The 16,680-nt window shown below is 39.1% G+C and overlaps 1 protein-coding gene across 8 annotated transcripts in view; it reads right to left on the bottom strand.

The window, feature by feature from the left end:
• LOC137344410 (ankyrin repeat and SAM domain-containing protein 1A-like) overlaps positions 1-16,680 on the bottom strand; it is a 345,223-nt gene that overhangs the window by 137,396 nt on the left and 191,147 nt on the right. For 6 of the 8 annotated variants that reach the window (XM_068007344.1, XM_068007345.1, XM_068007349.1 and 3 more), the window contains 2 exons: positions 639-692; positions 215-287 (listed from right to left, as the gene is read on the bottom strand). In XM_068007344.1, the coding sequence (XP_067863445.1) occupies positions 215-287; positions 639-692 (127 nt within the window). The remainder of the gene's footprint in view (positions 1-214; positions 288-638; positions 693-16,680) is intronic. The other 2 variants (XM_068007346.1, XM_068007352.1) reach the window with 1 other exon arrangement.

Raw genomic sequence — 16,680 nt, 5'->3', positions numbered from 1 at the left:
CGTTCGGTGGTTTCTTTGTAAATGTAGGCTATTCTAATGATGTGAATACTTTTCTTTAATCTCAAGGTGTAATTACTAGTCGTTACCTCACATGTAAAGACATTCAATTCGAGTTTAAACACAACCAGTGTAAAATGAATTGACTTTTATGCAAATTCCAATTTAGTCAACCAAATAGCTAATACACATTTACATACTCTTACCGTACATTTACCTGAAGTATTCTGCCATTCTTTTCTGAAATCACTGTCAATCCCTGCACCAATGGAACTCATTATTTTTTCAATCTAGAAGAAGAAAGCAGCAGTTAGGATACAGAATGTTTTGACAATGGTACATTTCTTAATTAATCCTGACACTTCCAACTGAACACCGTCATCAGCAAGCACAAGCCAATTTAAGCGAGTCATGACATTAGCTAAAGCCCAGTTCAGTCTTATAGACAGATCTGTTGCAACAGGCCACCCTTTTTAAAAAAAACATAAACATGCACATCCACTAATAAAAAGGAAAAAGCAGACCAATCCAGCAGCAAGTATTGATTAGTATTAACAGGCACATCCTCAATTTCCAAGTCTACAAAAGGTCCGGAGTCCCTCACACCATTCTAGAACCAATTCCACAAAAAAGAATCTTACACTGTACATAGATTTAGTTCTGCGAGGATTAGGTATTGGAGGTAGAAGTTTCCGCTGTGGGAGATCAAATAAATGCACGATAATGAAGTAAACTGCAACCACAGAGGACTGGTCGTCATATTACAAATATAGCCTTGACTTAATAATCAAACTCATTTATCAAACACATCTTCTGCAGACTGCACAAATAAGCTGCAAACAGGAAAAATGCTCTTGATGCAAGGTCAAATATTATTAAGCTGCTGGATTCAAAGATGAATTAGCAAATCCAAGTATGTGTGTAAAGGACATTTGCATATCACAGCAGATCTCACAGAATGAATCAGATACTTCAATTTGATGTTTTACATGCATTAGCAACTGGAGAGCCGCAACACTATCCTTAATGCAAATACCTATATTATTTGTTTATTATTGGTTGTTTTAAGTAGTGTTGAGAACCAACAAAACTAATTTTTTGCAGAAATGCTGAAGTGAAGCAAAATTCAGACATAGTTACAAAAAAAGAAATTCAAGTTTATGGAACCTTGAACTCTCACCAGAAAATCAATCCATTATCTGGCTTCACGGTGAGGGTGCGGGGGAGGGGGAACAATAGCCCAGTGACTGTAAAGGGTTAAGAACACTGCCAGGAAGATTACATTTTTAAAAATAAACCAAATGCTGTTTCCATAAATTACCAGAATCCCTCTCCATTCCTGTGTAAACGAAGATCATTGAGATTATAGCTGCACATGAGAAAGATCAGGGCTGAAATTCAAATATTTTTACCAAATAATTGACTGATGTACTATTTTCTGTCATCCATGCAGTGGCTTTATGCCATTTGATAAAATATAATTTTAACGTTGTATTCTTATTGGAGTGTCAATCAAAAAGGAATATGACCTGAGCGCTTATGTTGAACAACTGGCACTCAAATGCAAATCAGTTGAAGTATTCACAAAGGAAATAGATTCCAGTAGCAAAAGGGAGTAGAGGACAGAGGCATGGCATAAAGACAGGAAGGAAACTAAAAGAGTATATGTGAGTGCTGAACATTGACCTTGAAAGAATGAGGCAATTCAGTCTCTCAATTCTACAACAATGTAGCATGAATAATTCTTCACTGTAATAAAACAATGATGACAGATTTGAGACAGCTAGGGATATATTCTTTTTCTGTGAGGAAACAAACCCTAGACTAATTCAGAGTTTAAATTTTTCAAATGACTTTGATCACCCACAAGTCTGTCACGGTTAAAGTTGGAGATTTGACAATGGTGGAAAAACTCAGCAATATTATAATCAATATATGCAAATTACATGTTAACATACCCTCAGTTTGATAAAGATCTGAGGGCATCTCAGGCATCCTGGTTGGTTCTGCGGAAACCACAGGCATCTAAAAATGTCATGACACTGCAGCTAGGCAGTGCCTCACATGGCCTCATGCACAGTGCCCTTCAAACCTCCAGAATCTGTACCACGATGCCAATTCATTTCAAACTAAAGCTAAGGTGCAACTGACCAACTTGTAAAGCCCAGCTCTCCTCCAAAAAAAACTATCCTCTTGCAGGGCCTGTGGGGTCGGTTGGGTGGTAACATTCTGTGTAAAGGATGCACATCATTTGATGAAAATGACCTACGAGATAGGTAACCTTCCATGCTTCATTTTAGCACAAACCAAAGTAATATAATTCAGAAGATGGAGGCACCTGCAGAGGTGACAAAACACCCATGGCCAGACCTGCCACAGCCATTAACACATGCAGAAAGTAATGTTTAGTAAATGTGAGGTTTACTCCATCTGGCAGGCTTGCAATTAATCAGAACCTCATTAAGAGATACCCACAGCCATGGAATGGTTGGAATGCCCTTCAACCTGTTCTGCTAAGCATCTACCCAGCAAGAAGGCAGCAGTACAGAATGCACACAACAACCCATTTAGCATTTCTCTGCTTCATCACCAGTTTTGCCCTGGGTTTTTACATCATAATGAATTCTGTGCACTCAATCTATTTTGGGAACAGATTCTGCTCATTTTTGTACGTAAGCCCCGACATCCATCACTGCAGCTTACAGGGAATTCAACACAAGAAATACACAAAACTACTAATCGTGGTCTGTGTGAGATCCGAAAGAGCTTCAGAGTTTCCGGGGTCAAAGAAAGTTCATTGAGGCTTTGAGTGACCCACACATTAAACCAGACTGCTATTCTTCAATAGATCTGTGCCAGAACCCTTATCTCCCTCTACAGAGTAAACCAGCTGTGCTCGGTTCCTCTCAGGAGTTGTAAATGGCAAGCTGATGTTGTGAACTGGGTTGTAACCCTAATGCGTACTGTCCACAAAGGATGCAAGGTTGGCATAGACTTTCTAAAATCCCCTTTCCAGGAGGGAGTCTAAGGTTCTGAGAGAAGCACTTGTACCGAATAGGGTGTCAACAGCAAACATTTGTGTGTAGCTTGTCTTGAACTACCCATCCTCCACAATGGAAAAGTAAGTATGCCAAGCCAGTTAAGGTTTGAAATCGTTTCTATTAGTGATCAAGGGTTTGGTGGGTCCTTAAATCTCTTCCTTCAGGGGATTTTAATGAATATTTTTATGCTGTATTCCGACTATCTGTGAACATGTAGTTCATGAGATGTACAGTGCTATGTGGTATTGGGAAGACCTTGGCAATACCATTCTGGATGTGGCCACAATCTCTTTGTTGGGGGACTGCCATCCAAGGGGTTTTCTGCTGTTGGCTTACATGATATTCAATGTCAACTGGGCTGGTGTCTCCTCGGTATCAACTCTTGCCGTGTGTCCCCGGCACAAATGCCCAATGGGAATAGATGAAAGCATTGAGATTGGCGATTCCTAAACACCCGCAGGGCTCCAGGTGCAGGTCCAGACCTACGCCTGCAATTATGTGGCCAAAAACAGAGTGAATCTCACCCACGGCATTGGAAGTAGTGGCATTAACTACAATGCACGAACTGCATTCCTTACCACAGATCAGTAGCTTCCAATAACGCAGTGAGAGCCATGGCAGAAAATGGATAAACACAATCTATTGAAACAGTTGTTACAGGATTAAATACATGAGAGCTCATTCTGAAGTTGAAATTGGAGGCTGGTTGCAGAAAGGTCAGCATCTTCCCTAACTTGTATTATAAAATTTAAATGATGCTAATGGGATCTTTTTTAAAGCTTCTAGCAGTGGGAGCCAAATACTTATTCCCAATATATTGATTTTCTATGACTCAAAAGGGCATTTTCACAAAGTAGGACCCTGGGACAGGTCTGGCAAATTCTGGCAACAAATTCAAAATCATGAGTAAGCACAGTGCTGTTGTAATGTTGATCCTTGCCATTTATGCAACTAACAGATTTTGAGAACTGGCTCATACTTGGATCCCCTTTGCATGAATATATACTGCAATTTGTTTTGATACAGGCAATGTACTTCACTGCTCAGCGCCACTGCATGTACCAAACGATCATGGTAAAGCTGGGGGTAGGACGAGGGACGGAGAGAGAGAAACAAGAGAGGACGAGAGAGAAAGAGAACGAGAACTGTACTGAGGCTTACAATTCCAGATGTGTGCCTCAGCCCTATTGGTTTGTGCTTGCCCGTTTTTAAAGCTTGCTCAGTGGTCATCTAGAATGTACGTGATTGGTTGATAGCTGCTGCCAAGCAAACTGGAAAACGCACTGAGAGCAGAGTGTACTAACACAATTCAACTTTATTTTATTTCATTTTTAATTTTTTTTAAAAACACATGTTCTAATAAGGACAGCTCTGTTTTATTGATTGTTGTATGGGAGGTTTGTTGATCAGTGCCTAATCTGTGTGAATTTTCTGAATAAAACCTGAAAAAGGAAGAAACATGTACTGGCTGGTTTTGAAACTGAGAATAATTATAAACTGAAATCTAATCTAGACTACTCTTGTAGAGAATGGTAGATAGTGTCCAATTCAACAGTGAGAGGTATGATGTGAGGGCAGAGAACACAATCTTTTTAGCTAAGGAAAAAAAAAAACTGGTACAATGGCACAGGTCTTGGGCCTCATATGACACAACAGTAGACAACCAAGTGTGGCACCAACAATGTAAATGCCATGACATTGATAGGTACATGCTAAATAGATGTTTTGCCCAGAACCAATTAAGCTTGGCTTTACTCCCACAGTATGTACAGGGGATGTTTAGTGAAAAACATGATTTTCAGATTATGAGATAGCATACAGTCTATATGAACCAGTCTAAATACACAAATTTGATCTGAATATATACTACATTAATATGGAGTACTGCAAAAATCACTGTCCTCTCATTTTGACCTTAGGTGAACATTTTAATGCAGATATTTGCTTCAAGTTTTAGGATTTCCCTCCTCTCTAAAGACATTTCAAGCTTAGCTCTTCTTTTGGCATATTAATGCTGCTTAAGCCATGAAGCAAGGGGGGGGGGGGAGGAGGATGGGGAAGAGATAATGGAAGGAGGAGGAATGGAAAGAGGAGAAGGAAAAGGAAAAATAAAGTGTACTTTTCCATGGAAGCCAGCAGCTCATCCAAGTGGACATTCTTTACATGTCAGCCTAGACAGTATGTGTTGGCAGCTATTTGACAATCGTAGAGAAGCCCAATCCTCCTCACATCCACATATGTGCACTTTTCAGCAGAGATAATTGACTGCGCTTTTCAGCAGATAATTAAGAGCAATGAGCAATGGGACCCCTGGATGATCCTCTCTCCCTAGTCCAGGGGCGCCGAGGCCAATTGTAGCAGCTCCACTGCCTTCCAGGTGAGGTCAGCTAAGTCAACATAGAAACTATGAATGGCTCGTAACACACTGAGTTGTTCATTTGCTGAGTAAGCCATGGTGGATCTCCTACTTTTATATTTAAGTGGAATAACTATAAACCTCAATTGTACATGTTCAGATTCCATCAGCTTAAGAGACCGTATCAAAATGTAACAGTTCTAGTATTTGACAATTTTAATATTTCAAATAGAGGGAGCAATAAATATCCAAGTATAAGTAGGATACTTTTGCTAAAGGAACCTGGCACATGATTAGAGCACGCACTTACCAACTTTGTGTAAATAAAACATTTTTTTTACTTGTAAGTGAAAAATTTACACTGAATGAAATTGAGAAACATAACCATCTGTAATATAACAGAAATGAATAGGAATAGTATCTAGGAACCAGATTATCCTATGAGAAGCAAGCAATAATTTAGAAAAATTATGAAAGTGTGAATAATGACAAGTTAGCAGAACCACAGTGGGAAAGTACAGTATTACACTCGAATGTACAGTTCCTATCATAATTTTTCGACTGGCACTCGAGGTCTAATTAAAGGCAGTCACTAATTATGAGATTCTTTAATTGTAAATTTAAGGCCCAAGTTCTTGGCTAGTGCAATACATTATTATCTTCAAGACAGACAGGAATGATGATAACTTGTACTGTGACACTGTACACCATGATATAGGACAAAGAGAGGAGGAAACTTTTTTTTTTACAGAGGGTGTGAGGCTATGGAATTCACTATCAGAGTTAAATGACTGAACCATTTAAGAATGGGTTAGATAGGTGGTTGAAGGAAAGGGGAATAAAGAAATGTGTGAACAAAGCAGGCACATGGGATTAGGACCACTGCTCACGTGGAGGATAAACACCAATATGGACTGATTAAGCAGAACAATCTGGCTGAAATTAACTGGGCAGAAGACTTAGCCAACAGGTTGGTAGATCAGCAGTGGGAAATCTAACACGAGAGGAACATTTTGTACAAAATTAAAATATTTCTAGAAGGCAAAAAACAGGTAAATAAATAAATAAATAAAGAGTTCTGTGGACAAATAGAGAGATTAAAACTAAACAGGAACTTAAAAGGGAGACGCATGATGAAGTTTGCATTGACAATACTAAGAAAATTATGAGGAATATAGAAAATGTAATGTGTGGTGAAGATTAGAAGGGCTAAAAGGAAATATGAAAAAAAGAGTATCAGGTAATGTAATATGAAAAGCGCTATTTTAAGCATATAAAAAGGAAAATAAAGTTAATGTGAACAGCACCACTCAGGAATGAGGAAGGGAATCTAACCGTGGAAGATGATGGTATGGCAGAGATATCAAATAAATATTTTGCTTTTTTTTTTACAAATGGTGGTGGAAGTGAAAGTGTAGGTGTACGAGGAGGAGGATATGGAACAATTGTTACAGATAACTGCAGAAAAGAAAAAAGAAACAACTTCCAATTATATAGCACCTTTCATGCCCTTAAGATACCCCAAAATGCTTCAGTGAATTACTTTTTTTTTTGAAGTGTAGTCATTCTGCTGTTTTGCAGAAATACGAGGCAGCCAATTTGCACACTAAATAGTCCCACAAACAGCAACGAGATAAACTGTTTTTGGTGGTGTTGGTTGAGGGTTAAATGTTGGCCAGGACACTGGGAGAACTCCCCTACTAGTAGAAAGAATAAGGAGGTCACATACTACTTGGATAATAAGAGTCCAAATGGGATTGAGAAGCAAAGGAATCACAAATACACAAATCACTAAAAGTAGCAATGCAGGTTATTAAGGCAATAAAAAAGGCAAATCAAGCACTGGGGTTCATTTCAGAGGGATAGAATTGAAAAGCAGAGAAGTAATGTTAAACTCGTATAGAACCTTAGTTAGACCACATTTGGAGAAATGTGCACAATTCTGGACTTCATATTATAGAAAGGATATTGATGCATTGGAGGGGGTGCAAAAAAGATTCACAAAGATGAAACCAGAAATGAGAGGATATACTTATCAGGAAAGGCTGAACAAGCTGGATCTTTTCTCTCTAGAAGAGAGAACGCTGAGGGATGACCTGATAGAGGTCTTTGAGATAATGAAAGGGTTTGATAGGGTAGACAAAGAAAATGTTTCCACTTGTGGTGGAGTCCAAAACTAGAGATCATAAATATAAAACAGTCACTAATAAATCCAACAGGGAATTCAGGCAAAACTTCTTTACCCAAAGTGTGGTAAGAATGTGAAACGCGCTACCACAAGGAGTAGTTGAGGCAAATAGCAAAAATGCATTTAAGGGGAAATTAGATAAGCACATGAGGGAAAAAGGAATAGAAGGGTATACTGATAGGGTTAGATGAAGTAGGGAGGGGGGAGGTTCATGTGGAGCATAAACCAGTTGGGCCGAATGACCTGTTTCTGCGCTGTAGTTTCGATGTAACTTGATGTAATGCTCTTCTTGAAATAGTGCCACAGGATCTTTTATGCTCATCCGGGTCTGCGGTTTAACATCCCATCTGAAAGACGGCATCGCCGACAATGCAGCACTCCTTCAGTACCGCACTGAAGTGCCAGTCAGGATTATGTGCTCAAGTCCTGGAAATGATGCTTGAACCCATGACCTTCTGATTCAGAGGCAAAAGTGCTATCACTGAGCAAAGCTGACACTTGGTTCGAAGAAAATAGCAAAACTCAAGGTGGATATGTCACCAAGTCCTGACGGCATGACAAGTCAGAGAGGACATAGCAGAGGCTCTGGCCACAATTTTTGAATCCTTCTTAAATGTGCAAATTGTGCCGAGGGACTGGAAAGTAGCCAATGTTAGAATCCATAATTTGAGATATAAATCAGTAAGCATTTAGAAATGCATGGGTTAAATAAGGACATCCAACACAGATTTGTTAAAGGCAAATTGTGTTTGACAAATTTCAGTGTTTTTTGAAGAAATTACTGTCTGGAAAACAAATGGAATCCAGTAGATGTAGTGTGCGTGGATTTTCAAAAGATATTTGGTATGGTTTTCCACAAGAGGCTTGTTAGAAAAATTCAGGTGTATGGTATAAGAGGAAATGTAGCAGCATAAATAAAAAGTTGGTTGACAGACAGAAACAAAGATTTAGGGTTAATGGGTGTTGCTTGGAATGGAGAAGGATTGGAATTGATGTACCCCAGAGATCAGTGCTAGGTCGATTTTTGTTCTCTGTGTATATGTAGACTATTTGAATTTGGGCATGTGGACCACAATCTTGAAATTTGCTGAGGTCACAAACATATGGCGATTGTTGAACAAAGGGTTATAAAAGGCTTCAGGAAGACAGAGGTTAGTGGAATGAACAGATAGGTAGTGGATGCAATTTAATGTGGATATGTGAGAAGCAGTACATTTTGGGAAGAAAAGCAAAGAATGGGAGTATACACTCAATAGAAAGATAGTGAGGGATCTGGATGAACAGAGACACCTAAAGGTTCAAATACATTCCCTAAAGGTGCAAGTGAAGGTGGATAAAATTATTTTTTAAAAAAACCAACAGCATTTTACATTTTATTAGAGATTTAATTTAATAGAGCTTTTTAAAATTATGAAGGTTTTGAAAGAGGTAGTAGAGTAGTAAAACTATTTCTCCCGTATCACAAACAGATTATCTGGTCATTTATCCCATTGCTGTTGTGGGACCTTGTTGTGCCCAAATTGGCTCCTACAGTTTCCTACGTTACAACAATGACCACAATTCAAAAGTTCTTAATTGGCTGCGAAGCGCTTTCAGATGCACTAAGAAAGGAGCTATATAAATTCAAGTTTGTCCTTTTCTGGTTGGGAAGTCAATGATGAGGGGCCATTGATTTAAAATAGAAATCTTAGTGAGGAGAGAGGTGCTAACAAATGTCTTCACACAGAGGAATGATGGAGCATGGAATGCTTTGTCACAAGTCGTGGTTGAGGTTCAGGCCATTTCATCTTTTAAGGGAAAATAAATAAATATTTGAAGCAGATTTACAGTGCAGGACTATGGAGAGAGCACAAAGCAGAAGGATTAGTTTCGGATGGCTCTAGCAAAGAGCCAGCACAGATACAACGGGCCAAATGGCCTCTTCCTATGCTGTAAATTTCTACAGTTTTAGGACTCCTTTTAAAATATAGAAGAAAAAGTCTCCTTCTTCCTCAATTGTTACATTGTTCCCCCTTTTTTATATAAAGGATGTTTGCTCCCTGCCCAAAATTAATCACAGGACAGCATGTAGTATTCATCAATTATGAGTACAGGCAGAGAATTCTGTTTCCAAGCTATTGCCAATGTTCTCGAGCTGGCTGCCAAGTATGAGAGAGAGAAAGAAAGGCATCTCTGTCTAAAAATGTAATGAGACACCAAAGTGCCCGGCTATTTTACACTACTCTTCCAACCGGGAGCATGTAACGACTGCCAGTATCACATGGGGCAGCAACTGAGGTAAACTTATGCTGACCATCTTCTATTCTTCCTCCCCACAACGACAACTAGTGTGTGTGTATATATATATATATATATATATTTATTATATATATATATATATATTTATCACCTTTAACGTGGTAAAAGGTCCCACGGCGTTTCACAGGAGCAATTATCGAACAAAACTTGGCATCGAGCCATGTAAGGAGATATTAGGACAGGTGACCAAAAGCTTGGTTAAAGAGGTAGGTTTTAAGGGGCATCTTAAAGGGGGCGAGAGAAGTAGAGAGACGGAGAGGTTTAGGGAGGGAATTCTAGAGCTTGGGGCCTAGGCAGCTGATGGCACGGCCACCAATGGTGAAGCAAAGAAATTTGGGGATGCGCAAGAGGCCAGAACGGGAGCACAGAGATCTCAGAGGGTTGTGGGGCTGGAGGAGGTTAGAGATAAGGAGGGGTGAAAACAAGGATGAGAATTTTAAAAATGAGGCGTTGCTGGACCAGGAGCCAACATAAGTCAGCGATCGCAGGGGTGAAGAGCTAACAGGACTTGGTGCAAGTTAGGATGCCGGCAGCAGAGTTTTGGATGAGCTCAAGTTTACGGATGGTGCAAGGTGAGAGGCCAGCCAGGAGAGCATTGGAATAGTCGAGTCTAGAAGTAACAATGGCATAGATGAAGGTTTCAGCAGCAGGTAAGCTGAGACAGGGGCGGAAACGGGCAATGTTACCGAGGTGGAAGTAGGTGATCTTGGTGGTGGTGGTGTGCGGGGTCAAATAGAACAGCACAGTTGCGAACAGTCTGGTTCATCCTCAGACAGTGGCTAGGGAGAGGGATGGAGTTGGTGTCTAGGGAACGGGGTTTGTGGTGGGGACCAAAGACAATGGCTTCGGTCTTCCTAATATTTAATTGAAGAAAATTTCTGCTCATCCAATACTAGATGTCAGACAAGCAGCTTGACTAATCAGAGGCAGCAGAAGGGTCCAGTAAGATGATGGTGAGATAGAGCTGGGTGTCGTCAGCGTACATGTGGAACCTGTTTTCAGATGATATCACTGAGGCGCAGCATGTAAATGAGAAATAGAAGGGGGCAAGGACAGATCCATGGGGGACTCCAGTGGTAACTGTGCGGGAGGGGGAAGAGAAGCCATTGCAGGTGATTCTCCATTTAACAATTTTTTTAAAAACGGTAAACTCACTGGGGAAAATCTAATTCAAATGCCAATTGAGATGAAGATTTAAACTGAAGTTCTTTGTGCTTCAATGCACCCTCACTAAAATCTACCAGGCTGGATTTTTTTTTAAATGTCAGTTGAAATTATTTTAGATGCTTAAATGGCATCACTGTGCCACTGTGACGTGATGCCAGTAGAAATATAATTTTATCCCTACACGAGTGTGAGATTAACTGTCAGAAACAACTGTTCTAAACTCGTGGAACTTGCACACTAGATTCATCATTTAGACCAGCATGATAGTAGAAATATATATTTAGCATGGTTCAAACTGATTTTTGTAAACAAAAAATCAGTCAATTACATCCATTCATGTTGCTGATAGAATACACCAATCCAACAAATAAAAATGTAATAAGGCTTAAACTGGTTTGTCTAAATTGTGTGTAGTACATGCTATATTGAGACGGCATAGGTGACTCTTCCTCCTAGTCATTTTAGCAAGACGATATTAATTAAATTGTACATTGTGACCAGATCCAGAACTTAATTTCCGATCTTCTGACTGTGACTTGAAAAAACAAAAAAAAGTGATGGAAACTCCCATCCTGATCGCATCTTGTGCTTGACCCTTCAGCTTCCCATTTTATGTCATAAAGACTGCCTCTCCACCAGAAGCTTGTAGGTAGCAGGAAAGAAACAGCAGACAGTTTGAGCTGCTTTGTTATACTGCACAAGTAAAGAAAATAGAAAAGGGATCTAGCAGAGATAAAGATTACATTTAAAAAAAACTGATATAGAAAGCATTTTCTCCCCCCCCCGCCAAAAAGAACTGGAAAAAAAGTATAAAGTATAAAAATGAATGAGGCACCAAATTTCTTCCAGTAGCAGAAAAAAAAAATGGAGCTATGCTTCCAGGAGAAGGCTGGGGAGACACTTCGTGATCAATATGGTTTCTGTATTGTGCCAAACTCTGAAAGGGACACCATCTCTGAATTGTTTTCTTTGTTTTGATGGACATTCATTGCTCAGTATGGTGCTGCTGTACGAATGAAATAAGTAAGTATGAAATATTGATAAAAATGATTCTGGATTAAAGTGGGAACACTTCTTCCACGGATCCTAAATGAACTGCCCCTACCCCATTAATCTTTTATTTGGAAAAATATTGCAAACTATTGAATTGAGCTAAATTCAATCAGTGCTTACCAAAACAAGTAACATTGAAACTTAACTGAGGATAGAAGGGCGATTTGACACGCTCACATGACACTATGCTAAGGGAGAGCACTAGCCCATCATCCTAATTAGTTCCTTGGCAATACTGAAGAACTCCACTAATTTTTGCACTCGGCCAGCAATTTATACATAACACAAAAGGGTTAAAAAAAAACAAGGCCGTAGGTGACCAAGTAGTATTACTGTAATAGACAATTACCTCCACTGTACAAACAGCTAATTATTATGCCATTAGTAACATGCAGCAGGCCACTCAAGAAATGTGTGCTGCATTTACTGAACAATGGCTCTTTGCCCAGTGAATTAAGCTTCTTTACATGTAGTGATCAACATGTTCACCATTTTGAGATCAGCCCATCATGTCAAAAGTAATTTTAATCTAAATAGTTTTAAATTAATTAAAAAATTAGTTCTGTGCGCACAAAAAAAAAATCACAAAAATGCACAATAGCTGTAAAATAAACTACTAGGAAATACCGTTAAAATTTAGGAGAAACTGTTTAATTATCCATTGCTTATCCTGAGATGAACAATATTTTTGAACATTTCATAATTAGCAGCTGGTAGAAAAGATAAAGAAAGTAAAATATTGCAGGGATGCAGTTTATCATCCAAGTTATTAAATGTACCAGTAAGCAAATCAATATCATAGATTATTAAACTTAAGTCTTCAAGTTGTTTAGCTTTAGATTCAAGATTTAGTCAACTGCTTAATTCTTACCTTGATCAATTCCATTCTGGCACAATAAATAATTTATCAAGCGTTTGATGGTTTAAAATGTAAGCCAACAATAATCAAATTCATAAAGCAAAACAATGCAGATGCTGGAAATCTAAAATAAAAACAGAAAATGCTGGAAACACTCAGCAGATCAGGCCGCATCTGTGGAGAGAGAAACATATGGTTAATGTTTCATGTCGATGACCTTTCGTCAGAGCTGTTTCGCTTTATACAGATGCTGCCTGACCTACTGAGTGCTTCCAGCAATTTCTGTTTTTATAATCAAATTCATGGAAGACCAATTTTTCGTCAGCAGTTCTAACGAAAGACCATCAACCTGCAACATTAACCCTATGTTTCTCTCTTCACAGATGCGGCGTGACCTGCTGAGTGCTTCCAGCATTTCCTGTTTTTACAATCAAATTTATGGAGGACTTAAGCTAGTGTATGAACAGTGATGGCCAGGCTGTGGCTACATCTACACCATTAGTACTGTTGACATCTGAAATTATGCTTTTGAGGCGGTCAAAGAGAACTAAGATTTGTAAAGAGGATAGCAACCCGAACATCAAACATGGAGCCCACAACAAGAAATTGCTCCGTGCAAAAAACATGTAAAATAGCTCATTCTGATCTTCAAAACAGGAGGCAGAGTAAATAATAGGACAAAAGGAAGCTGCAAGGGTCTATTGATAAGATGGTGGAATGGGCAAAAAAGTGGCAGATGGAATTCAATGTCAGTAAATGTGAGGTGGTACATTTTGATTAAAAAAATTAAAAATAATATTTTAAATGCAGGAAATCTGGGTGATGTGGAAGAGCAGTGGGATTTGAGGGTTTGAGTTCACAAGATATTAAAAGCAGCACCTCAGTTGAATAAGGCCACAACAAAAACTAGTGAAATACTGGATTTTATGGCAAGAGGTATAGAATATAAAAGTCAAAATGTAATGGTGAAACCATATAAAATCTATCGGAAGGGATATTGAGGCAACAGAGAGGGCATACTGCAGATTCACTAGGATGCTACCTGGTATGAGTAAATACAAATATGAAAAACTCAGGGCAGGTTGGATACATGCGGTTAGGACGACTGCTTGCATGGAGGATAAACACCATGGATTAGTTGGGCTGAACGGCCTGTTTTCGTGTTGTAATTTCTATGTAATTCTATGCAAAAACATTGCAGTATCTGGTAAGTGTGTCTTCATTCCATCTAGGTCCTGTTTCCATTTGTGAAGCACCTTGGGATATTTTAAATGTTAAATACGCTATATAAATGCAAATTATTTTTGCTATTGTTTTGTATGAAGTTTCTCTCCACCACCACCCCTCCCCCCTCAATGTTTCATATGTATATATCGGGGATTGCCAATTATAATCAGCTATGGTCCATGTACATGATTCATCAATCTTAACGCTTACAACCAGTTCAGCACTTCTACTGAGCCGTAACTGTTAAGAGTATTATTTCAACTATTGTGTTCCTTACTCGTTATAAATTTATTTCCACCTGATATCAAGAGGAGAAACTTGAATTTCAATTTAAACTTGAAATATGACTGCCTTAACTTTTGTACATGACAGATTTAGTGCTTGCTACGACCTACCCCATGAGACTGGAATGGGCAAGATAAGATTACTCTATTATAACTGTCACCGGCCTAAGTAAATCATATGCACACAAATTAGTAATGTATAACCTTGACAGTGGTGACCAGGAGTGTTTGTCCTACAGTGTAGATGGAAACACAAAATTACAGAGCGATATTAATAGATTAAGTGAATGGGCAAAACTGTGGCAAATGGATTTCAATGTGGGCAAGTGTGAGGTCATCCACTTTGGACCTAAAAAGGACAGATCAAAGTACTTTCTAAATGGTGAAAAGCTCGAAACAGTAGAGGTCCAAAGACATTTAGGGGTCCATGTACATAGATCATTAAAATGTCATGGACAGGTACAGAAAATAATCAAAAAGGCTAATGGAATGCTGGCCTTTTTATCTAGAGGACTAGAATACAAGAGGATAGAAGTTATGCTATAGTTATACAAAGCCCTGTTAGACTACACCTGGAATACTGTGTTCAGTTCTGGGCACTGCACCTTAGGAAGGATATATTGGCCCTTGAGGGAGTGCAGCATAGATTCACTAGAATGATACCTGGACTCCAAGGGTTAAATTACGAGGATTAAACTGGGGTTGTATTTCCTGGAATTTAGAAGATTAAGGGATGATTTGATCCAAGTTTTCAAGATATTAAGGGGAACTGATAGGGTAGATAGAGAGAAACTATTTACGCTGATTGGGGAGTCTAGGACTGGGGGACATAGCCTAAGAATTAGAACCAGGACTTTCAGGAGTGAAGTTAAGAAACACTTTTACATGCAGAGGGTGGCAGAAGTTTGGAATTCTCTTCTCCAAACTGCAGGTGATGCTAGCTCAAATGTTAATTTTAAATCTAAGATTGATAGATTTTTGTTAACCAAAGGTATTAAGGAATACGGGCTAAGGCGGGTATGTGGAGTTAGGTCACAGATCAGCCATGATCTCATGAATGGCGGAACAGGCTCGAGGGGCTAAATGGCCCACTCCTAGTCCTAACCTTTGCCTTAATGTACATTACTGTCAATCATTGCTCATTTTCGCTCAGGAATGGAAGTGAGTGATGACTGACCAGTCAGAAAGCAAGCAGCTTCAGGAGTGGGGGAAAAAAAGATGATGGGATACGTCTGTGCTCTTACCATCCCGCACCTCAAGATACTGCAAGGTTCACAGGAGCCAGACTGTGATTTACTGTTTGCAGACTCCATGAATACACTGCTAAACATATGACTTGTTACAATAATATCACCAGCCTACAAAGTGGAGCGAGCGCCCTTTGACTTACTGATAGCATTCCCGCCTCTGAGTCAAAAGGTGAAGGGTTTGAGCCTCACTTTGAACAGTCTTGGCGAGTGGAAACCAGAGCTCCAGCTCTGAATTCTTGGTTGACATCAAGCGGGATACTTGGTGAGGGTGGCCCCTCCTCATCATATTTGTTGTGGGAGCCCGTAAAACCCTCCTGCCGTATAGGATTAACCACCCTATCAGCTGATATAAAGATGGTTGCGGCCACAGAAGCAGCGTTCACATTACAGCCTGTCAAACCATTAATCAGCAAGCGAATCCTTCCATTTCTTCACACTAGTCTCCAAACGGGAAGAGTGTAAAGATATGAAAACAACCAGCCTACATGTCCTTAAAAAGCACTCGCTCAAAATTCAGAGGGCCTCATGTCTTTCCAGAGGCTGTTGCTGATTTTCTGAATGTAACAGCTATTCTCCCACAAGATTAAATACTTTGGAAAAGTTTAGCAACTTAAATTATACTACAGTTTCCAGGTTACAAAATAATAGGACTATATTTTGTAATTTCCGCAGAAGATCTAATTCTCCACACAAAAGACAATAAATCTTATAGGAGGTACTGAAAAACAAGGCTGTGTCACAAACAACTATGACGTCTCAATTATCTTAGATTTATGTCTCAAATCTAATGGATGTTACGAGTTTCTATCCAAACAAAATACCCTGAAGGTGGTTTTCAGTATTTTTCTGTACTTAGATTACATCATAAACCTTTTCAAGTGGGAGAATGTTCCAATCTCATGAGATATAATGTGGTTTGATCTAAAATTAATATTTGCAGATTTCAGATTATTGATTTTT

The sequence above is a fragment of the Heptranchias perlo genome, chromosome 27 (genome assembly GCF_035084215.1).
Source record: "Heptranchias perlo isolate sHepPer1 chromosome 27, sHepPer1.hap1, whole genome shotgun sequence".
NCBI lineage: Eukaryota > Metazoa > Chordata > Chondrichthyes > Hexanchiformes > Hexanchidae > Heptranchias > Heptranchias perlo.
The sequence above is the reverse complement of the archived record's forward strand: the minus strand, read 5'-3'. Positions and strand labels throughout refer to the sequence as shown.